The 25870-nt window shown below is 42.9% G+C and overlaps 1 protein-coding gene across 4 annotated transcripts in view; it reads left to right on the top strand.

Annotated features, from left to right (window-relative positions):
• MCM9 (minichromosome maintenance 9 homologous recombination repair factor) overlaps positions 1–25870 on the top strand; it is a 287879-nt gene that overhangs the window by 16610 nt on the left and 245399 nt on the right. For all 4 annotated transcript variants that reach the window (XM_069235378.1, XM_069235380.1, XM_069235381.1 and 1 more), the window contains exon 2: positions 9467–9784. In XM_069235378.1, the coding sequence (XP_069091479.1) occupies positions 9475–9784 (310 nt within the window). In that variant the 5' untranslated portion in view covers positions 9467–9474. The remainder of the gene's footprint in view (positions 1–9466; positions 9785–25870) is intronic.

Genomic DNA, 25870 nt, shown 5'->3' with positions numbered 1-25870 from the left:
CCTGAAGATGTACTACTTACTAGTTTGAATACCTCTGCAGTAGCTCAGGCTGTGGTTGAATTTTTCTCCTGGGTTGGGTCCCCCAAGGAAGTGCTGTCTAACCAGGGGACCCCATTTATGTCAAGGATGATGGCACTGATCTGTAAAATCTTGGGTATAATACAGATCTGCCTCCCCATTTATCATCCTCAAACAGATGGGTTAATGGAAAGCTATAACCATCAAAACCCAGTTGAAGAAAATAGTGTGAGAGACAGGAAGGGACTGGAAAAGCTTCCCTTGGTCCTGTCTGCTGTCAGGTGCCATATCCAAAACTCAACTGAGTTTTCCCGATTTGAACTAGTTTTTGGCAGACAGCCCCGTACCCTCCTGGATATGGCAGCATAAAATTGGGACGAGGAGGAGGATGAAAGCCATTATCTCCGTGCATATGTAGCCCACTTAAAAACCAATGTCACGTCCCTGTAGGACAGGGTTATTATAAATCTGGAAAAAGCCCAAAGCAAGCAGAAGGCTGCATATGATAACGGAACTAAAATTTGCAAATTTATAACTCAGGAGATAGTTCCTATATTGTTACCCTCCTAAGATGATAAATTACTGGCCAAATGACAAGGTCAGTTTACTGTTCTAACCAGGGAATTCCTGGTAACTTATAGAGTGTCCATTCCCCATCAGAAGGAAGGGAGCTAAATTTATCATGTGAACTTTTTTTTTAAAGTAGGAGGAGCCAGTGGTGGAGAATCTCCCGGAGTGATCAGTGATATTAATAACCGACTCCCAAACCCTGCAGATTACTTTCACCCCTACCAGTCTGACAGTGGTGCTAGAAGATATAAAGATAAGATGTCAGGTTAGCTTGGTTCAAGAGAGCCAGATAAAAACATCCTACATCACTACGAGGACTTATTTTCAGGAAAAACAGAATAGACCAAACGTGTTCAACATGGTATAGTCACAGAGGTTAACAAGGTATTATGGTTACATCTGTATAGAATCCTAGAGGCAAGCCATGAAGCAGTAGAGAAAGAAGCAGCTTGCATGTTGCTAAAGGGAATCCTTGAATATGGATGGTGTTCCCTGTTGTTTTAGTTTGTAAACCTAATGGCTCCCTAAGATTTTGCATAGACTTTCATCAACTTAACAGCATATCTAAATTCGACACATACCCTACACCCCGAGTGGACAAGTTGATAGAGAAATTAGGTAAAGCAGCATTCCTGTCAACCAATGACCTTACAAAAGCAGATTGGGAAAGTCCCTTGACTAAGAGCGCGAGGGAGAAAGCAACTTTTGCAACCCCTTCACGCCTGTATCAATTTTAAGGTTCTCCCTTTTGGTCTCCACAGGGCTCCTGCTACGTTCCAAAGATTGATGGATCAAGGGCTGAGACCACATCGTCTGCATATTGCACCCTACCTGGATGACATTGTCATCTGTGGTCCTTCTAGGGACTTACACCTGCAACACCTAAAAGCTGTGTTTACAGCTCCTAGAGAGGATGGCCTCACAGTGAATCCAGAAAAGTGTACATTATTTACAGACCCCATTCGGTATTTTGGGTATCCAATTTAGGCTGAGAAATCCGCTTGTAGGTTGATAAGGTCAGGCCATCAAAGACACTCCTTGTTAATCGATGAAAAAAGGAAATTATGTCCTTTTTGAGTTTAGTGGGGTGTTACCAGAGATGTATTTCCCATTTTTCAGAGTTAAACAGCCCCCCAGCAGATCTTTTTTAAGAAGGACCATCCTGTTAATGTCAGTAAGATGTGGACCACAGCTCAACAGAAAGGTTGTGATATTCTAAAGAATATTTTATATCAGGCCCCCATGCTGATATGACCACATTTTGAGAGGATGTTTGTGTTGCAGACAGACTGGGCATGGTCTTGAAGCAGTCCTGTCCCAACCCGACGATACTGGTAGTCTTCACCCCATAGTTCATTTCGGCAGTAAACTCCTGAAGCGTGAACTACATTATGCCACCATCAAGAATTACTGCCTGGCTATCAAATGGGCCATGGAGGCCTTACAATACCATTTACTAGGTGGTACTTTTCTGTTGCTCACCGACCATTCCCCCCTTAGTTTGGCTTGCCTCGAATAAACATTCCAATGCCAGAATTGAGTTTTCTAGCCCTACAACCTTTTTCTTTTCAGGCCCATCCTAGGGCGAGAAGACTTCCGTCTAGTGTTGACTTATTGTCCAGACATACAGAGTTCCAATGGCCCGATCGACCATTCTTAGAAGGGGAAGTGTTGTAAAGAGGAGTTGCATGAAGCCATAAAGAACTATAACATGGCGAATAAGGAAGGTTCCAGGCAGACGGAGGTTAACATACTAGCACTGCACCCTTCAGTAGAACTCCAGAAGCAGCAGCAGCCCAGAGGGTATGAGAAGCATGATGAGTAGGGGCAGGGTGCCAAGCGAACGGCTTCTGAAGAGTGACGGAAGGTTGGAAGAGGAAGCAGAAGTGGAGAATCAAGAAGCCAAAGAGGAGAAAGCAATGGCGAGCATTACCTAAACCGACTGGGGGAAGTGTGACCTAAGGACACCGGAGAATCGTGACCTGGGGCAGGCCCAGGAGTGCGACTGGAGGAGAGTGAGCTGGGAAGAGAAGGAGAGCCGAGCCACTATGGAAGTGACCTCTGGGAGGGAAGCGTTGTGAACTTGACTGCCGTGGCCCTTATCCACGGCCGCGGCCTCAGGCAAGCGCTTGTCCTCACGTGCACTGCATGGTTGAAGGGAGGTGAAGGGACAAGGCACGGCTATTGTGGGGTAAAGGACACTGGGGAGCTTGCTGGAAAAAGTCTTCTCACATAGTCATACATAAACTGGGTGTTGTTTTTTTTCCCCTTTGTTTAGTTTTCATTTCTGTCTTCCCAAATCTGAATTGAATACTCTATATTTTTTTTGTTTTGTTTGTTTTTATACCAAGAGACAAACGGGTTGTTCTCAAATGATCGCTGGTGGGAGAGAGCAACAGCTTCAGTGGTTCCAAGTCCTCTGAAAATGCAACCAGAAAAATTGGACGCTAACCAGATGTTCAAAATTTGACCCTTATTACCAGAAACATAATAATAAAATAAATATTAATGTTGCAACGTCCTTAAAGTGTTGGGTCGAGACGCCGCCTCGTTTACAGTGGAAAAGGGGAATATTATGCCCGGGTGTGTAAGGCTAATTCAGAAATAAAGTGTGAGAAACTGTTCCTCAAACGAAAAGAGTTTAATGTGGAAACGAAGAACATGGTGTTTGCTGTTGCATAAGTGAAGCATGTTGACATGAGGGAGTGTGACATGCAAGAGGTGGGTGTTCCTGAGTGTAAGGTTTGATTGGTAGGAAAGAATTGACTGTTCTGGCTGATTCCGGGTCATCTTCTATGTTAGCTGGTGATTGCATTTCGGACAATATATTTGGGAAAGAGGGTGTAGGGCTGTTAGAGCCTGATGTTAGACCTTTTACTTATGGTGGTGCAACTATTGATGTGATTGGATTTGTGCCCATGAAGACACATTGCAAAGGTAAGAAAACCCAGAAAAAATATATGTTGCCAAAAGAAGTGATTAATTGTTGGGTTGAAGACACCAAAGAGATTTGGGTATCAGTCAAGAACATGTTTTGTTATATAGGAGATTTGAAAAATATAACTGACGTTACTGACCAATTCCCAGGAGTTTTTAAGGTGGAGTTGTGACAATTAAAGGGTTTTGAACATCAAATAATCCTAAAAAAATGCACAGACTTGTGGTGCACAAATGTTGGAAGATGCTGCTTCTTATGTTGGACCCATTCATGAAAGGATTTAAAAAAAAATTTAAACATGGAGTTGATTGAGGAAGTTGAATCCATGTGGTGGTTGTCTCCAGTGGTGTTGTCACCCAAAGACAGTGGGAAGAGTTTGAGAACGTGCATAGATTTGTGTGATTTAAATGAGTATATTTGGGTGGATAAATAACCGTTGCCAAATAATGGCAAGAGCTGTCTATGTTGAAGAACGCTCAGTTGTGTTGTGAAATGGATCTGTCAGTGGCATACCTTCACAAGGTGTTAAGCGAGAAACCTAGACGATTGACATAGTTTTGACGTCTTTGGGTGGATATTGTGTCTTGGGCATGCATTTTGGTCTTGCGTCGGCAGCAACATGTTTTCAAAGTGTTATGCTAGAAGTGTTCAACGGTATTGATCAGGTCAACATATTTCAGGATGACAATCTTATGTATGGTGAAAACTGTGAGGATCAAAATAAAGTTTTATTTGAAGTATTGGGTAGATTGAAAGATTCTGGGTTGACTTTGAAGAAGTAAAAATGTAGGTTTAGAGTGACTTGCCTAATGTACCTTCTTCATAAATGACCGAGCTTAGAGGTTAACCTGAACACTGATCTAGGTAGATCTATCGTAGGTGCACCTGAATCATCTCATAGAGATGAAGTGCATTGAGATTTGGATTTAGCTAAATTTTACAATACATTCATTTAGAACATTACTAGTGTTGTGTAAATTACCTTCTTTTGGTAATTTTTTTTGTATGGCACTTTATTAATTTTCATCGCATGCAAACAATATACAATACAAATCCTATCTTCCCCCTTCTCTCTCCCCCCTCCCCCCCACATGTTGCCAGGACTTCAATGATCATAAGTTACTTGTCCATCCTTTCCATACTTTATCAAACTTTTTGGGACATCCTCTTTACAGCATATATCCATTTCTCATTCCCAGTTTGATATCTTGGGTGACTCAGCCACCCCCCATCTGCACACTGTCTCTCGCTTTACAAAGAGGAAACCCCGATTAATAAACGTATGTTGATATGAGGTCGCATTCAAATCTGTCCATTCTCCCAAAACAGCCCATTGCGCCACTTACTCTAACTTTACTCCAGTAGACTCTTCCAGCCGCTGGTGTACCTTTTCCCAGAAGACTATCAATGACAGGCATTCCCAGAGAATATGGTATAGGGTTCCCAGTTGCCCACACCGCCGGAGGGAAGAGGAGTCCGGCATTTTTCCAGTAGTATATAACTGTATTCTGGTGTAATAGACTCTATACAGAATTCTTAATTGTATTAGCTTGTTTCGAGCTTTAATTGCTATCTGTTTAGGGATTTGCAGTGCATTTATCCAATCATTATCCTCCATCTCCCCAAAATCCATGTGCCATTTGAGTCTCGATGTATCTAAAACTTTCTGTGTATTCCTCATGAGGGTTTACTTTGGGTCATTTTGATGTGTTCAAGAAACTATTTTAACAATGGACGTTAGTTTGAAAGAGGTAGGGAGCAGTTGTGTCTCAGTTGATAGATGGAGAGGAGGATGTTGTGACATTTGCTTCTAGAGCATTGAAGGGTTCAGAAGAGAATTACTCTGTAATTAAAAGAGAGGCAGTAGCTTGCAAATGGGGAATCCAACATTCTGAGTTTCACTTTTGGTGTTTATCTTTTGTTATGAGGACGAATTGGATACCTTTTGTGGCTTTAGTTTTGTGCAAAGGAAATGAGAAGGCCACTTCACGTATTATTAGGTGGATAAAAGGGGTCAGAGATTTTAATTTTCAGGTAGAGCATTGGATGGGTTCCTATATTCAGATGGAAGATTGCTTATATTGGTTACAGGATGACAAGGGTAAACAGGAATCAGAAGAGGCATGCGTGTTTTGGGTGCATGAGCATGCACTGTCCAAGGATGATTGGAAGAAAGCAATGGGGACTGATGATCTTTTATCCTTGGTGCATTGTTATGTGATCACGGGATGGCTAGTGTGGAAATCTTTACCTGACAATGTTAAAAGCCTGTGGGTCATGAGGAATGAATTGTGGATGTTAAGTTTCTTTATAGATGAATGAAACTAATAACTCCTGAAGGTTTAGCCCATGGAGGATTTTCCTGTGGGAACACACCCAAAGCTCAAGTATATGAGAACTATTGGTGGCCAGTCAATCAATCAATCAAGGATTTGTAGAGCGCGGCTAATCACCCATATGATCTCAAGGTGCTGTATGTGGGCATGTAGCTCAGTCGAAGAGCCAGGTCTTTGGGTCCTTCCTGAACTGCTTCAGTGTTGCGGTCTGCCTGAGCTTGAGAAGTAGATCATTCGATGTCCGGGCTGTTAGGTAGGAGAAGGATCTTCCTCCTGCTGTACTTTTCTGGATCTTGGGGATGGCTGGGAGGAACTGAGACGTCTGTTGGATACGTAGAAGACGAAGCGGTGGTTGAAGTAGGCCGGTCCTATGTTGTGCAGTGCCTTGTAGGTGTGGATCAGGAGTTTGTATGGGATGCGCTTGTTGACTGGGAGCCAGTGTAGGTCTCTGAGGTGGGAGGAGAAGCAGCTGTGCCAGAGATGCATTGTATGATTGAGCAAGTTGTAAAATATTGTTTACAGTGTGCAGAGTGTGATAAGAGCAAAGTGACAATGAGAGTCCGCTTGTTACCAGTAAGTGTACAAAGTAGACCTTGGAATATGTTGGGCCTAGATATTGTGGAGCCATTCCGTTTTCCAGTAGGATGTGTTAATACTACCACTACCCAGACTGTGATTGATGTTCTTAAAGATGAGTTTACTAGAGAAGGGGTGCCTGAAAGTGTCATAATGAACAATGGTATGCAGTTTTTGTCTGCTGAAAAGCTTTAATTCCTAACGGACATGGGTGGGAATCACATGAGAACAACACTTTATTCTTTTCATGCAAATGGTCTGGTGGAGAGTATGATCAGGATGATAAAAGCTTGTGGGCAGCAGGAAGTTCAGAGTGGTGTTTCTCTAAAGTAATTACTCAGAGATAAGTTGTGGGCACACAGAACTTACCCAGATTCGGTCACTGATCTTACAGCTTTCCAGATACGTAGGGGAAGGACTGCAGGCACCAAGGTGCATCCGTGATGGTTAAGTAGCGGAAAGAAAGATGAATCGTGCTTGAGTGAGTAAGCACATAATAAAACTGCAGATTATCAAAGGGGGTATAAGGACATGTTTGACTGTAAATATAGGGTAAAAATGTGTTGTGGTGCGTTGGTGATAAAGTGTGGATCGAAAAAACAGGGTTTTGTGTGAAGGCCAGAAGCAAGGTTTTCAGTACTTTTAAAATTATTGAAGTGAAATTCAATGTGGTAAGAGTATATACTAGCGAAAGGTGGAGTATGTCCCGTTTTGTGGGATGTAACAAAGAATGTACACTAGATTATAGTATGTCTGTTCTGCCATTTGATGTAAGCTCCAAAAGACATTCTCGGTTACAGGTGTGGATGAAAGATTAAGGGGGTCATTACGACCCCAGCGGTTGGTGCTATTATGGCAGTAGTACCGCCAACAGGCTGGCAGTACTTACCGCCATACTGTGACATTGGCAGTATGGCTAAAGCCATACCGCCAATATACCACAGCGACCACCACGGCGGTAACAGCCACCGGGCTGGAGATATATATCTCCAGCCCGGTGGCTGTCACTGTACCGCCGGCGGTATCATGACCCAGCATACTGCCATGGTTTCCGTGGGTTTTTTACAACAACAAAAACCATGGCGGTAGACCCAATCGGTGCCAGGGTCTCCCGCGCCCCTGTCCCCAGAATCCTCCCCCTCCCGACCCCCCTTCTGACATACATGCACATACATACACGCACATACATACATGCATATCCACATTCACCCATACATGCATACATTCATACACACACACACACACAGCAACACTCAACAACATACATCCAAGCACACACACAAACACACGACACAACATACACGCACACTCACACCCATTCATGCACACACGCATTACACACGCCTAACACCAGCATGCACGCATACAAACGCAGTCACACACACACACAAACACCCCCACCCTCTTCCCCTGTCAGAGTACCCACTTACATGCTTGCAGGGGGTCCTCCGGCAGGAGACAGGACGCGGCGCTGCTGCCAGCAGCACATCGCCAGGCCACATTATGGATCATAAATGCGGCCGGCGGTGCTCTTCTGGACACCTTACCGCTGACCGCCGCCATGACCGTCACCTGAATTCCGCCAGCCTTTTGGCGGATTCCGGCTACGGTCATAATGCAGTTGGCGGCTGGTAGCCACGGTGACGGTATGTTGGTGACCGTCGCCGTGGCGGTAGGCGGCATTTACCGCCAATGTCATAACGAGGCCCTAAGTCTGTGAATAGTTAATTTAGTTAAGTTTTCTCTTTTAATATGTCTAGGCATTGTATTTACCGTTGTGGTTAATCTTATATATGGTATTGCACTTCCCAAGTACTTGGAGAGATTCCTTGCTATGTCACCTGGAATCTTCATACAGGTAACTAGGCAAGGGAAGGTCAGTTGGAAAGGAGCTGCATTCTGTAAAGGCCTGTTTGGTGTTGCTGTTCTGTGGCCTCCAACAAATGTTTCACTTTGACCTTTCCGATTGATCAAGGATTTTTACTTTTCTGAAAAGGTTACAGCGTGCACCACAACAGAGTCAGCTCCGAAATGCTCCAAATAGACAAGGTTGCGCTTCCAGGCCTCCTTCATTTACAAGTCCTTTTAAACACATTTGTGCACCCCAGGATTGCAGTCACACACCCCCAATGGGGTTCACCCCCCTCCCCCTGTTTGAAGACTTCTGCTTTACACCTTCTTTCTCATCTTTCCATCCACAGTCTATCCTGCTTGCCTGTCAGTCTTTGTACGTGCTATTTTGCTCCCTCTCCTCATTGCTGTTCCAGTAACTTTATGCCCCACCCCATTTTTATCTCCAGAGCAGGAGGTCACATCCAAAGGTAAAGAACTAGTGTAGGGAATTAGACACAATTGACAAGGAAAAACTAAAAACATCTCCAGGACTTTGGGTTCTTTTCTCATGGCATGCAGCTTGTTCCAGGGGGTGGGTTCCTGTTGTGACTATTAGAATTCCACAGTTTTGGCACTAAGTTGAGGATGTAAACTATCGAAATTGATTCAGCGTAGCGGGGTCTCCCTAGCTTCTGTTGATTTACTATTACCTCTGCTTACCTAGGATATTGCTTTTTTGGTCAAAAAGCACGTTTATTCTGAGACCATTGGATGCTCATGTCACTTTTCAGTAAGGTGAGCATTTTTTATGTCTCTGAGAGTGGAAGTATTACATTTGATATCTTCTCCTAGTGTCTGGTGTGTTATGGTTTGAGTGCTTTAGTTCTGCATGTCGGTTTATTGGGACATTATTTTTAAAGGCACATTGTTTGGGTTGTTGATTCTTGTATTTTTGCACTGACTGATTAAATATGGTAGGTCGTTTATTTCATGAAGATGATACAGAGATCGAAAGTTAAAACCTGTTTTTGTTTTAGGAGCTTACCTTGTCGTCTTTTCTTTCTAGTGACACTTAGCTATTTTGTGAAATCACATTGTGTCCTCCTTGTTCGTTCAACTTGGTATTGCTTAAGATGTTCTGACACGCTGTTTCTGCCTCATCAAGTTATGAATTTCCTTTTTAAATATTTTGTAGGATAAATCATGTATTTGAATACAGAACAAATTGCATTGACTGGACAGGTGTTTGAGTCATACATTGTGGAGCACCACCAGAGGGATCTGTTGCAGATCTTGAAGGAAAATGATGAAGAGGCCCATTATGCAGTTGTGGTCAATGCCATGACCCTCTTTGAGACTAACATGGAGATCGGCGAGTACCTGAATGCTTTTCCAAATGAAGTGCTACCTGTCTTTGACAACGCTCTACGTCGAGCAGCCATGAGCATTCTGCAGTCTGCATCGCAGAGAGAGGACATGATTATGAAGCAGAATCTACATGCCAGGATCGCAAGTAAGCCCTTGCATGACTTCGGAAACCTTAGGTGGAACAATGACCTAATTATTCTTAGCTATTAGCTATTACTATGTTTAATGGTAGAGTAGCATTTACCACTTACATAACCTCTTGAAGAATTTGAGTATCACAGTATGCTCAGTGTCTGAATGTGTGTTTTTCAATCATGAAAGGATCTGGAAGGTGATGTGGGTAATATGTGGCCTGATCTTGCACCAAACCTGTGTGTGTGATCAGCGAATCTTGTGTTTTTCTTATTGTGTACATTTGTGAGATGTACATGAGAGTGTCTACTGGGTAAGTGCGACTACTGTGTAGTGTCACTTTGTTCCTGTCAGTATGTCCTTGTCTCCCTGTCTTGGTCTGTCTTTTCTATCCCTAGTGTGAATCTGTGTCTCTGTATTCCAGTGTGCTTAGGTGTTTCTCACTAACCCATTTTGCCTATTCTGTCTTAAGGTCACTGCTTTGGTCTCACAGAATTAGTGTAGTCCCTTTTCTGGTATAATAAGTTCCTGTTTCAGTGTCATTGTTCACACTCCCAGTGTCCTATAACAGTCTGAGTATTCACTGTCCCGATGTCCCTGACCAGGTTTGTGTGTGTAATTGCATAATTAAGCAGACATGCAGATTTGCATGAATTCATATTGAGCTTCTCCAGTTTACAATAGCAATTTAAGTTACTCGCTGGTGCTCTAGTCTCCATTTGTTCAGGTAGTTAATTGGAACTGTAAACAAGTCATTAGGTCTAAGGTTTTCCTTCATGGTCAGGATACAATAATGTTGTAGCTAACCCTATACTGACACCAACACTAGTCTTTATATCACAGGTTGCACTCCTTGCATTTACTTCAGCTTCCCCAGCAGAACAGGCTTGTTTCCTTCTTCAGTCTCCATGGCTCAGTAGGGATGCGCTTTTCAAATTGTGTTCATTCACATTACCAATGCCCCAACAAAACTAGGTTGCATGTGCCGCACGTACCAACATCAGGACTTCATATCCTAGAAGCCTCAATGCCTTAATCACATGATCACCCACTAAAACAAAAGGGGTCTCTAAGTAACCCAATCCCAGTTATTTCTACCATCTTCTATGGCATGCCATCCCTGAAGGCCCCCCCCAGACTAGATGATCAAAGTCCACTCCCTTTTTAGGTTGTAGCCTGCCAGACAGCACAAGCATCTGGTTGCTAAAGGCATCTTGGTTACTTTCAGAAAGTTGACCGATGAATGCATTCTGCTCTTTGATTACCGTTGGCTTTGTGGTTTATAACTCGCACTGTCTGGCTTTATTTGCCTTAGGCTCTCAGGTTCAATTTGTCCCACCAGTTGCTTATACCCTGCTTTCTGTATTCTACCACAAACTTGCTTTCTGTTAAAAGGCATTTAAACCTTGTTCTTATCTTGTCACATTTGCTGAGCATTCAAAGACGGAGGTCAGATGTCAGGTGCCGTTTTCCAAGGGCGCTTGTTTACTTTTCTTTCTTTGACTTCAAAGTGAGAGAATTTATGTGACAATCTTGCTGGATACTGGGTGTAGGAAAGAGTTTTTTCTAGCACAGGACAACATTTGAATGAACTGTATAAGTATTTCAGAATATATCAGATTTAGGAACACACAAATATTGCAAATTTTTTGTTATTTCTAAAGTGTGTTGGAAACAAATACTTTAATATGATCCAAACATGTCATTAAACTAGGTGATGCAATTTCCACACATTTTTGTCTGTGGACTGTATAGTTTTATTAGTAAAGCTGTATGTCTGTGACCATGTAATGGTCATTTCAATTGAAAATGTGTTGTCTGTAATGGCAGTGTGCTACCACACCACAAACACTCCACTCTACGCCACTCTACGCTGGACTACTCCACTTTACAACACTCCTCGTCACCACACTATGCACCACCCCACCCTGCGCCACTGCACTCTATGCCTCTTCATGCTACGCTTCTCTACTCTACCCTGCACCACTCTCCTCTATGCCAATGCACTCTTCACCACTCTACTCTACACCACTGCACTCTTCGCCACTTCACTCTACACCACTCCAGTCTAGGCCACACCAGTCTATTCTACACAGCTTCACTCTACGCCACTGTACTCTACGCCTCTGTACTCTACTGCACTATACTCTATGCCACTGCACTCTGCAACACTGCACTCTACGCCACTACACTCTACACCAATGCCCTTTACTCTGTAACACTCAACTCGATGTCCCTGCTCTCTACGCCAGTCCACAGTACACCACTCTAATCTACTCTGCACCACTGCACTCTACCCCACTTTACGCCATTAGAGTCTATGCCACTCTGTCATAGCTGGGCTCTATCTCCTAGGCGACACTGCTGGTTTAGGGATGACAGCCCTTTTGTTTGTAGGCAACTAAGCCACTCCTACAACAAGTTGCAACAATCGGGCCAAGTCCCCCTGCTCACAAGAAGTACCTCACCAAAAACCCAAACACTAAAAGGTGATTTCTGGCTGCCTTATGTTCGACATCTCATGGAAGTCGTGGTGGAACGGAAGTTACCCTTTTCTCTTGTTAGTAATAAGTCTGTCACACAAAGCCAATAAAGGAGATGGAGGAGCGTTTTCAATAGGTTTATTGAAAAGACTGCAATCTACGATAAAATGCATGAGCTGCAATGATTAAGATAACGAACAATGAAATAAGCATAATTGTGAAGATGAGAGTTGTAAATACAACCCCCCCCACCATCTTGTAATAAACATGAGATGTAAAATCCATAGCATAGAGAACCTAATCTCTACCCTAACGAGAGCTAGATGTGATAAACCTAATCTGCCTGTACCATGTCCATGAGAAGCGCTCCCCAACCCTTGTTACCTTGGAATGAGATCTCTAAGTCAGACTCTGTGGTGACACAAAGGCTGAGTTCTGCAGCAAGGTGACGTGCAGTATAGATGGCATCTGGAAGGAATCCCTCTAATGACCTTGTCCATGTGAGATATATTTATACAGATCATGTAGGGCCCCTGAAGCAGATATGTTTTCAAACAATTGATATGGAGGCCGACTTGTGGCGGCAATTATATAAACAATCCCCAACAAGTGTACATTATGTTCCTGTCACATGTAAGTGTGAAAGAGACATGATGTTAATACCTACGTTCATCATTCGATGATGACGCTGATAGTGACATCTTCCCAGAGTGGCACTGATAATGCAGATCAAAACATCTTTATAACTACGAACGAACACAGCCATCTTCAAAGAAGTAATAAAATAAATGGATTAAAATGGAGCAAGCTAAGTAGGTTAAAAGTCCATAGGTGATGGGGCACAGGCCTGCAAGCGAAAGGGCTAAGCTAATCTCCTGAGTCCCAATAAAACTAAACTTAGTCTGCTCTGCTTCTCATAATTTACATTAGTATTAACAATGTAACAGGCCACATTGCTGCTACTCTTATCTCTTGTGTGGGGGGAATAAAGCATGTCCACAACAAGTTACAGTTTGAGAGACTGAAATTGCATAGGCAATTCAAGGTCTCATTCCGCAGCAGCTCTAATCGTTCGGGACAACATAACTATAATTGGAAAGTAAATGAAACGTGGCCGAATTAAAAGGACAGGAGTACCCTTCAGAAAGCATGGCAAGTTTGCAACCCCCGCATTGCAGAAACTGTGAAGTGACACCTGTTTGCAGATCATTGAATTACTAATAGTAATCTCACATTCGCTTCAGCTCAGAAAGACCTCTGTTTCGCCGTTCAGACATCTGAACTTGAAAGGAAACTCCCACTCTTCTTTTATATAGCTATCTCCTAATGGCTCGTTTTTGCCCACAGCAAAATGTTTGAAACATTTTGTGAAACAAAAGGTGGAAATTGGCAGATTTATAATGCCGTATACGAGCCATACTGTTGATGGACTTTCCTCCATGGTGAAAAGGCAGCTTTACTAACTTTTCTATGTTGAGCATGGTGTAACTCGCTTCCTTTTTAGCCATTATCTGCTGCTCCATGGACAGATTAAAAGCAGCAAACAGTGAAAACTGATAATTTGTTTCCAAGGGACCTGGCCATTTTTCAGAATCTGTAATGTCCAACCCAACTGCATAATGAAATGCAGCTGGCTTTGCCCATGTTGCAAAAGTGACATGTCATTCTGAATGATGTCAATTGCAGAAGACACAATGTTATTAAGTGTGTGTATTGTGTTGGTCTGAGTATTCAAGCCATTATTCACAACAGCTAAAACCTTTTCCATAGTTTCCTTATCTACCTGCCTTAAATGTGCAGCTCCCTCCATTTGAGAAAGCTTCCATATTTCGCTGTATATGGCATACAGGATTCGTTTAGAGTGTGGTTTTCTTGGACCTACCAAGAAATCTCGCAAGTCTGTTCCCTTTGATAGGAGACTAAGCTGTTCTTTAACTGCTGCTAAGGTGTTAGTGGGTAACCGTTGTTGGTACAGTTTTCCCACCCTGATAACCAAACCCGAGTGTTGACCTGAGATATTTCAAGGGTCCAGACGGCTAATCTTGAAACTCCCTGAGGAATTAACAAAACATGTCTGACACCCATTTGTGTCTATTGACCACAAAAACTACCTACTGGGACTTGAAAGTGTGGAATAATAGGTTCCTTCCTGAACCCAAGCATTCAGTTCTTCCTCAGTGACATTTAGGAAAGTTTGCCAGTCACTGAATGTGGCTGGTGTGGGGATACTGGACACATTAATTTCCTTTATTTTTGCTAATCCTAAGCATGATGTTTGTGAACTGTGTCATTTAAAAATATAATTTGGCCAGGAATAAGGCATGCTCTGAACAAAACTTCCCTACCCTGAATTTGCCAATGTTGTGTTCCTCATACACTTTTCACATCAATAGTGCTCTTCCAGTATTCATAATCTTCAACATTAAGTCGGGAAACAAAGGAATCTGAATAGATTAGTTTTGTGTCAATTAGCAAAATCTTCCACATTTTAGAAGGTGGTAGTTTGAAATAATGTGACTGCCTTTGTAGTGTCATGCCCAGAAAAGTTTGTGAATTTGTCCACATATGTTTTGGGGCACCACAGGTGGAGTTGGACAGTGTTCCCACTGTGTGTAATTAAATACTGATCTATGTCTAATTGCTCGGTGCAGAAAGTAATGTCCCCAATGATTTTAACAGAACATTTCCCCATAATTGGCTGTGTTAATGTACACATCATCACTTTCAAATACAGTGTAATCCTGCAAGCGTAGAATCAGCTGTTTTAACATCCCAGTCATCAGAAACTAAATAAGTCATTAAAAGTTTGAATACATAAGGAATTTGGATAACCTCAGTCAGCCTATAAATATCAAAAGGAACTTTATACCAAACAATCCCACCTAAAATTGGCACTACTGAAATGTTCACAAGGGACAAGGCTCTTCGGACCTTATGTGAGGAAAGATATGATGTTAGAACTTCATCTGCTGGCTCGACAGAAGAGCCTTCAGGAAAATAATAACCATTTATCAAGAGAAAAAAAAGTCACAAAACTAAACCATGACAGAAAGGCAAGCAATGCCAGTAGTTTGCTCAGATAATTCCATGGAGTTTGTGTTGCATTGGAATAGAAGACAGCCACATCTTGTGCAGTTCTTGTTGGTGAAGTGGTAACAGGAATCAGCAGAAGCTCATTCTCCGCCTTCCCCATGCTCGAGGAGGCATTTGTAGCATTGTTGCACATGCTGGTATATTCAGAAGTGTTGTTGTTTCTTCTTTGAAAAGGTATGTCCTTGTTGGGTATTGAGATGGGACGGAAGACTACCCAAGGGACCTCTGGATCTACTGTGCAGGATCGAGCACATGATGCAATTTGGTGTTGTTGATGGAGACAAATTTGTTCCCTTTGGAACCTAGTAGCGGTGATAGGATAACAGTTCTGGTACCTTGTATTCCCAGGACTGGAACCGGTGCTCTGTAAGATCAGACAAATTCCTTTTACACAACAATCTTCTCACGAACCAGATCCCCCAACTTTAAGAATCCAGCCTGTAGAAGTTGTTAGCAAATCTCTTATTCCTAACGTGGCAGCACTGGCGGATAAATTATCATCACAAAATTGTTGAAGCTTCTGTAAGACAGTGAGACATTCATTTATGTCAAAAGGTGTGTCTGCTGCCACCATACCAGGGCTATCTAGATCTGGGACATACATAGGTATCCCAAAGAGGACCTCATAAGGAGTGCGTCCTATCAATGACTATCTTGGCAGATTATTCAGTGCTCTCTGGACCCCATATAGGTGATGAAGGCAACTGCGGTCTGAACCTAATACTCCAGATGTTAATGGCTGTTTTAGGTCATGATTCCTCCTCTCCACAACAGAATTACCCTTGGGATGATATGGGGAAAAATAATGGAGTTCAACACCCATTGTCCTCATGGTGTCCCTGAATGTCCTAGAGGCAAAAGCAGGGCCATTGTCTGAGTGGAATGCTGCAACCGCGTATGTACCGATAAAGACCAACAAGTCTTTTATATCAGTTTGAGGGTCAGCCGACAACTATGGCCTTTGCCACAGGAATGTAGAACAAGAATCAACAGCGACTAAGATGTATTGGTATGCACTATCAGGTTGTAAGGGACCACAGTGGTCCAGGTACACACATTGTAGTGGGCTTTTGGACACTACGAGGGATGTCTGTAGTGGGCGCTTGATGATTGAGCTCTTTATTTGCTAGCAAATGTCAAAGCAAAGGACATATTGCTTGGTCTGTTTGTATAGACCCTGCCACCAGAAGCATTTCTGTAACAGTGATATTGTGGCTGCGACACCAGCATGAGCAGATGAGACACCCTGGTGGGCTGCTTTGATGAGATCTAATCTCTGGTCTTGGTTGGGGATCACTCGATCTCCCACCCCAGGAATTGTCACAAAGGCAACATTCTCTACACTGATATGATAGGAATATTTTGTAAGGTATGCTTTAGGAAGAGGCTTGACCTCAGCAGAAGCTTTCACTGCAACCTGAATTTCATTATCCAGTTTCATGTGAGAGTGAGTCACTGCAGCAACAAAAGCCATTGCTACTGCTGATTTGGCTGCTTGATCAGCCAAAGTGTTTCCAATAACATGTACTCCCTCACGTTGGTAGCCCAGTGTATGTACTACATGAGCATCTGGTAGCTTATCTTTAGGATGTGCCACTCTTCCCCACATAATTCTGTGTTTAATGGTGTTCTCCTTTGAGTCTCTGAACCCGTTCAGCCGCCAATGATTGAGATAATCATTGTTAGACTGGACACAATAATATGAATCACACACAATCAATGTGAGGTGTCCTGGATCTGTATGTTCCAGTGCCAGAATAAGAGGTTTAAATTCAGCCAACTGCGCTGTGCAGTCCCCGAGGGTCTGCGTGTATGCTGTTGAGGGCAGAATACATCATTCTTTATCACTTCGTTCACAGCTGCTCATTCAGCGAGCGTTGATGTTTTGTACCTACAGCTGGTTGTGCTGAACCATCAATGTACATGATAGTTTGATATCTGTCAATCAGCAAGATGTTAAAAGGTGCAGGGTACTCCTGTTTGTATCAGAGAAGTTCTTGTGTTTGAAATTTCGGGTCAAAAATGTAATCAACATCAATGGCAGTTAGGGAGGCTGCTTATTGAATCCAACATGGACATAATGCTTTAGCGTTAGGAACGCTTGTTTTGGTGACCGACTCTCAGGTTGACACTGGGGTAATGACAATAGTGCGTTTCCCTTGGGCAAGTGGCCTCTCCTTGATGACAGCCATCTGTACAGCAGTCACATTCTTTTCTGTGGGTGCAAAGCGTTGCTCTGCATTGGAGTACAAATGTGATTTGTATGCTATTGGCACCATGTCAACCTCATTAAAGGTGACAGAGCTGAATCTGATGTCACCAACAATTATTCTGATGACCAAATTTGTTGTCAAGTATGTGTGTGAGTGTTTTGCTTCTAGCATGTCTTGCTGCAATCCTCTAAGGATGCACATGAATTCAACTGTCCAGTGTCTGCTTGAGAAATCTGGGCGAATTAAATGATAAAGTGGTTTTATGCATTGTGCATCTTCAGGAAAGTAAGTTCTGCCAAATTTAAAGAAACCAAGTAAAGACTGTAGTTTATTGATAAATTTGCTTAATTGCAACCACCAAATCTTTTCTTAAAAAGTGTGGGGCGAGGCTTTTGCCCTCATTTGATAGCTCGTATCCCAGGAAGAATACCCTGAGAGAGGCTATTCTAGTCTTCCTCAAATTAAATTTGTAGCCAAGGGCTGCAAATCCTAAAACGATCCGATTGACCCTAGCACGATGAATGTTGATATAGATGTCATCCACATAGGACAACACCTCTGGATCAGTATCATGCAATATTGATGTTACATGGGCTGCAAAAAAACCATAGGCTGTTCAATTAGCCCTGGGGCAACGGTAAAAACGTTTTTCTGAGCCAAATGAGAATGCACTCATGTCCCAACTTTCATGTGCTACGTTTTGGCAGAAGAAACAGTTGAAAATATCCAAAGTTGTTTTACTTTTCTTACGCACTATGTTGTTAATTAGTACGGTGCTGTGTGCATTTTGAATTGCATATGTGTGTGTGTGTAATTGTTTAGAAGTCTGTAATCTAAGACTATTCTATATGAATGGTCTGGTTTTGCAACGGGAAATAATGGGTTATTCATTGCAGAGATACAGGGCTCTATTACTTCGTGGTACTCAAGATGAGTGAGGCTCTCTCACACTGGAGCTTTAGTCTAATGGGGTGTAGACCTAATAGGTATTACATGGTAGGAGAAAATTCTTATCCCACCCTACGTTGTTGCGGTATAGTGCTGGTGCCTGTGCCAAAGCCCAGTCAACAGTGTAGTCTTCTTCTATCGCTTCTGGAACAAGACCTGAGAAAGAAGGCAAAATGGCATCTTCCCCATTTGGGGGCATAGTGGGCGGATTTGGGTGGCCAGTCTCTTACTGCCAATAGGATATCACCATTAAGTTCTTCCCCAAAAATTACACTAATGGTGCGCTCTATGGCTCCCTCAATTTGGAAATTTAAATCATAAACCTTGTTGGGTGAGAGAACGCACCCGTCCACAGTCTCGACTACAAGAAAGTCATTAGTTGCTGTTGCATCCAGATGATCTATCAGACTCTGGCGGCATGTTGTGACTTCTTCCGGGCTGTCCAGCAGGGTCACTGCCCACGTCTTGTTCCTCAGCAATGTTCTCAAGTTTGCTGGCATGCCACCTTTTTCTTTTAAAATTGTGGCTTTTGTTATGGGGATTTGGCTTCTTTCTTGTCTGAAGAGTGTTGTAAGTCCTTCTTCTGTTTCATTTAGTCAGGACGTTGCTCTGACTGGCCCACTCTCTCACTCCGTCTATCCAGTGTGTCTTGTAAGGGAAGAGAGAGACTTGAATCAGTATATCTGTCAGGAGCCTTTAAGGTTTATTTATTTCTGAGATTATATCTCCTTTCGGAGCTCTCCAGATGCAGAGAGTCTGCTCTCTGATTTCATCTGTGTTTATTTTGTTTTTGTTTACCCCAGTGTTTTTTTTAACCCTCTTGTGCATGTTTGGTACCTTCCATAGGGGTGGTATGCTGAATTTCAGGCTTCTTCAGCTGGACTCCCAAACTATCCTGTACTATACTAGTATATGTGTCAGAAATATTTTTCAGTAGTTGATGCTCCTGCTCCAACTGTGGATACTCAGGATGTCCGTAAATTAGTGCCAAACACACCATCATTGGTGGCGCCATGTTGCAGTTGCACTCTTGCTCCTAGGTAAGACTGCTGGTTTAGGGATGACAGTACTTTTGTTTGTATTCGACTAAGCCACTCTTACAACAAGTCGCAACTGTCGACCAACCCTCCCGACTCACAAGCAGTACCTCACCAAAAACCCAAACAGTAAAAGGTGATTTCTGGCAACCTGACACATGGACTCCAGATTGCAACATCTCAGGGAAGTCTTGGTGGAACAGACGTTACCTTTTTCTCTCCTTAGCAATACGTCTCAGTCACACACAGGCAATAAAGGAGATGCAGGAGAGTTTTCAATAGGTTTATTGAAAAGACTGCAATCTACGGTAAAATACATGAGCTGCAATGATTAAGATAACAAACAATGAAAGAAGCATAATAGTGAAGATGGGAGTTGTGCATACAAACCCCAAACCATCTTCCAATAAACACGAGATGTAAAATCCCTAGCATAGAGAACCTAATATCTAACCAAACGAGATGTAGGTGTGATAAACCTAATCTTCCAGTACCTTGTCCATGAGAAGCCCCCTACCCCGGCCCCCCATCCCTTGTTTCCTTGGAATGAGGTCTCTAGGTCAGACATTATGGTGACACAAAGGCTGAGTTCTGCAGCAAGGTGACTTGATGGCATCTGGAAGTACTCCCTCTAATGAGCTTACCCGTGTGAGATGTATTTATACAGATTATGTAGGACCCCTGATGCAGGTATATTCCCAAACAATTGATAAGGAGGCAGACTTGTGGCGGCAATGATATAAGCAATCCTCAAAAAGTGTACATTATGTTCCTGTCCACGTAAGTGGGAAAAGGACATGATGTTAATACCTACGTACATCACTTGATTATGAAGCTGATAGTGACGCCTTTACTGAGCGGCACTGGTAATGCATATCAAAACATCTTTATAACTATTTAAAAATGCAGCCATTTTAAAAGAAATAATTAAATAAATGGATTAAAACGGAGCAAGCTAAGTAGGTTTAAAGTCACTAGGTGACTGGGCACAGGTCTGCATGCCAAAGGGCTAAGCTCGTCTCCTGAGTCCCAATAAAACTAAATTGGATTCACCACACCTCTACCCTGCACCACTCCAGCCTACACCACTTCACTCTACTCTGAAACAATCTACTCTAGGCCACTGCAGTCTACACCACTCTACTCCACTCTGTGCCACTGCATTCTGCATCACTGTACTCTATGCCACTGCTCTCTACACCACTCTGCTCCTCTCTGCATCACTGCACTCTCCGCCACTGACCTTTACACCACTCTACTCTGCACTACTCAACTACACTCTATGGCACTGTACTCTACTCTGCAGCACTCTATGCTGCTCCACTCAATGCCACGCAACTCTACTCCACTCAGTGCCACGCAACTCTACTCCACTGCCCTCTGCATCACCCAACTTTACACCAATCCACCCTGCACCACTCTACTGTACGCCACTGCACTCTACTCCACTACTCTACTCTGTGCCAATCTGCGCCTCTGCACCACTGCACTCTACTATGCACCACTCTAATGTACGCCACAGAATTCTACGACTCGTTATTATATGCTGCTGAATTCAATGCCATTGCACTCAATACCTCTGCACTCTACGCCACTATGCTCTGCAACATTCCACGCCAATGCACACTACACCTGTCCACTCTACGCCACTCCAGTGTATGCCACTCTACGCGACTTCACTTTATGCTGCTCCAATACATGACACTCTCTACCACTCCACAACACTCTACTCCACTCTTTGCTATTCCACTCTACGACACTATACAACACTCTCCTCGATGCCACTTACATTTAGCATGCTGAACAGCCGTAACACTGTTGAACAACATGGCTAAAACACATTGGCAAAGCTAATAGCGCTTGCATAGGCAAGAGCTATTGGCTCTGCCAGTGCTTGTTTTGTATCTGCTACAGCATCCAGGTGTCTGAGGATAAATCTTTCTGACATTTTCTGGGGTATAATATTATTAGTGGAAGAATCTGGAGTGCAGCAGCTTGTGTTTACATCAACAGAAAACCAGTTTCCACTGACTGCAGAGATTATTCCAGCGGCCTCCGTGATCTCAGGCCTCAACTCAGTTTCTTATTTAGTCTTATCACTCCTTTCAAGCATGATACTGAACAGTAGTGCAATTTTATATAACGAGGAAATTCATTTTCTGCCATTGTGTATCGTTGTAGAACCAGCCAGCAAGTTTATAGCCTTTGACTTGAAAAAGAAAACCCTGTAACATCCTAGACATTGTGTCCCTATTCCTGTAATACGTGTATATGTCAAATGTGTTTAATTCACAAATCTGTCGCACCTGCTCGGGACTTAGAAATGTATCCTTCCAAATGAAATCACCAAACAGCCATATGCCTAATTTTGTCGACCTCTTATACATGTTCTCTGACATGATCTTAAATTTGGGATTATTGACAAATCCTAGCAATGGGTGATTATGACTGTTTCAACCCGTTTTATACCACTGTCTCCCACACATGTATCTCTTTGTATTTCACAGAAATGTATCCAAATAGGACTTCATATAGGGACACCGTTCGCACCAAAGGCCTCTTTGCTTGTATATATGTGAGCGTAGGTGACTCTGAATGCTAAGCACCTATATAACTGGCATTGGCAACCAGATAATGACTTGAAATCCAGGTTCACTAGACCCTGATGCTGTATGCCTTAATCAGTGCCTCCCACTTAACTAATTCCTGCCTACCTACCCAAGCTGATCGCACACATTCAGACCGGAGTGCGATTATGTCCTGCGGTATCAACTTCACTTGTTTTATTCAACCACATTCTCAACCTCAAACATGACTCCCCTCTGCAGCATGGTCAGATAATCGCATCGACTTAGATTTACCCAGATTTATGTTCAAGCTGGAATACTGGCTGAACTTTATTATGGCTTCCAACAGAGGTTAACCTCAGGCTGTTAAACAAAAAGCATAATTTCATCTGCTTGCATGTTTAGCAATACCCTATACATGTAAAACCTAAGTCCCCGCATAGGGTTTTCTTCTATTGAAGTCATGCACGTGGTTTTAAGGTATTTGTGAAAAGGAGGGAGGATAACGAAATCACTGTCATGTGCCTCGGTGAAGGCTAGAACTCGCTGATGTTACCGTATTCATATGGGCTCTTGTTGTTTGTGAGTACAACAGGCACACTAATATGGGAAATGCCTTCCCACCCATATCCTTTCCAACACTGCAAACAGGTTCAAAAATTCAACCAAATCAATTGCATTTTTGACATATATTCTATCCAACATGACACTTTCATCCATATCTACCTGGTGCAGAAAAACAAAGATCCATTGCAGATTAGGGGACGTAGGTCATCCCGAACTAAAGGCAGACTGGTACTCCAGTCCCAGAACTGACATCAGGGGGCCCCAACCTATGAGTCAGAACAATCCATGTTTATTAATGAAAGGGGTTGTATATGAACTGCGAAGGTTCTCCAGTTTACCTGGCATAAGGAGCAGACCCACATAGTTGTGGCCAACAGTCTGCACTTGTAAAGCACCTCTTCATATTTTGAAAATAGGTGTATCAGCTTTGCCTCATATTTCTAATAGGATTCAGTAGTCCACTCATCCGAGGGTCCAGCACCCGACAGGTATCTGAAATGGCCTTGGCTATCTCCTCTGCTGACGTATGTGCATCCGAAGCTCTCGCTTCTCCCCCTCAGCCCAGTGTAACGCCACCCAGTCTAGGAGGCTCCTAACTTTTCTCCCTCATTCCAGTACAACTCCCTCCAGTCTAGGAGGCTCCTGTTCTGCAACAATTATTATTTCGACTGGACTATATAAAGGTGCTACAATAATCTGCAAACACTTCATTTATGTCCTCATCATCCACCACTGTTTCACCACTGGGTTGAGTGACACTAGGAATAATTTGCGTATGTAATTCATTTCCCAGGAACCAGGCCAGCATACGCCCAGGCTGCTTCCCTTCTTCTTATCTTCTAGCTGCACCTCAATAGACGAGGAATGCAAATTGTTGTCTTACCACCTCTCCAAATTCCTCCAAGCCTGTGCTCAATGAGCCCTACAGACCTTTGTAATCTGATTGCAGTTTTTGTCCAGCTCTTTTTCCGTTGCAGATGAATTCCTTGGTATGGTGATGCAATTGGCACCACGTAACAAGCCCAAATGATTCCTGGACCCTGCAATAAAACTGTAGTTGTTCTCCTTGAGTTATTTAGAGTGGCAGTGGGCCTATCAAGGACAAAATCATTGATTCTGTTAAATTGTGCAGCCCATAAAAAAGCGAGCTACAGTTTCATGGCCAGGTGCAATCTATGGTTTTCTATTGAACCGTAATCAGTGAATTTCGTTTTTGTTTTTTTTTCTTCTTTCTGTGCTGTAATTTCATTTAACTTTAGTATTTTCTGGGAGTTCTAGTAGGTGTGCTATAATAATATTACGGTATTTGTAAAGCAGCGCCCTTGCATTTACTGGGTAAATTGCATGCCTGATGGGAAAGAGGATGAGTGAACATTTCACCTTATTTTGATGATTAATGGGGTTAAGAAAGATTTGGGTGTCAGAGATCACTTGGTTACTATGACACTCCTTCTAGTGATCTAAAGAGGAATAGTACCCTTCTTTTATTGGGAGCACCAACCTTGAATGTTGTCTTGCAACATTTAAACCGAAATATTAGTTCTCAATTAAGTTTTCTAAATAATCAAATATATTGTTAGCAGAGTTTGCATTCCATTTTTTAGGGGAAACTTTGAAAAAAGATATCGACCTGAAATATTTTCTGATGAACATTATGAAAAAAAAATCTAAAACCTTGTTCATATAATGTTTTGAACATAATTCTGATTAATTTAATCATCTGAAAGTGTGTGAAAGGGGTGAGTGTGACTTGACGGAAAGAACGGTTGAAATTTAGCTATGTCTCTCTAATTTAATGGGGAGTGAAATGAATATGTAATTATTTAAAGTATGCAGTTTAAGACAATAGAATATGCTACATGATAAAAATGAAGATACATGGGACATGCTTACCACTAGATGGAGCAATTTAAATTTGGTATTTGAGACCAATTTGGATAAGGCATTGTTAATAGAGGCTTTTGGAATCTTTGCATATGTTTTTCCTGCACAGCTTAAACAACTCATGTCTCTATTCTTGTATTTGTGTCATACCGTTGTGTCTAGTTTTACCTAATTCAATGTGTATTTACTCTTGTCCCCCACCCCATACTGCTGTCACGTCTATTCTCCCTTCTTGGGACGGGAAAGTCCCTAATATGGTGACAGCAAAGTGCCTCCGTTGCTAGGATAACTGGATCCCTGGTGCTGATTTTTGTTCTCAATGGCAAACACGGATCATGCGTGTGTTCCATTACATTGGTGGGGGGGCAAGATATGGTGCTAGTACCCATGTACATTCTCTCTCTGGGAGATTGTCCCTAAAGGGAAAATAAGGGGTTTCTTGTAGTATACTTTAAGCCCACTGACACCATCAAGTATTGATTGATTGATGTCTGAGAGGTTAAGTTATCGTAGCTATCTCGGAGTTAAATAATCCTATCGTCTACATGTATGGAAATAATGTGTGTTTGATCTTTCATAGGTATACCTCAGTCCCGCCCCAACCCGTGCTTCTTGGCCACGAGCGGCTGGAGGGCCAGAGCAAATAGCAGAGGCCACCCATGCGGAGTGCCCCTGTGTAGGAGCCCAATATGAGTTTCCCAGTTATGGCTGTTGCCGTGGGGTTAGCGTAAAGCAGACTTATCCAGCCCAGTAGCTTCAGGGCGGATCCAAAGCACTGGAGAATTCTGAACAATTTACTGAGTCAAGTGCCTGTTCTAGATCAACAGACACGCATGGCGAATGGATCCACATCTGGAGCGCCTCCTCCATGACTGAGAAGAGACATCTAATGAAAAGAGAGGAATTAACATTGTGTAATAAACCCATTCTAGTCCAGGTGGACCCGATGAGGTATGAGGGTGAAAATGCGTTCTGCTAGTATCTCACTAAGAATGTTATAGCCTGTTGAGAGGAGGGGAAATCTGTCTGTGCGATGAGAGGGGAATGGAAATCCTGCACAGTTTGCAGTATGGGCACCACCAGAGCATTACCCATGGTGGGTGAGAGGCCCTTGGCCCTGTTAAGAATTTCGAGGCGTCTGGGAGTGCGAATGGATTCAAATGCTGCGTAAAAATCATGAGTCGGAAGGCCGTCTCTTCCTGGGTGCGTCCTCTGGGGAGAGCTCGGATGTCGTTCTTAATTTCCTGAGCGGTAGGGCACACCTTTTCCCATTTTACCAAGTTACATTAGCGCACTGGCACCAGATT

This window comes from Pleurodeles waltl, chromosome 5 (assembly GCF_031143425.1).
Source record: "Pleurodeles waltl isolate 20211129_DDA chromosome 5, aPleWal1.hap1.20221129, whole genome shotgun sequence".
In the NCBI taxonomy this organism is placed as follows: Eukaryota; Metazoa; Chordata; class Amphibia; order Caudata; family Salamandridae; genus Pleurodeles; species Pleurodeles waltl.
This window is presented reverse-complemented; position numbering and strand designations above follow the sequence as displayed.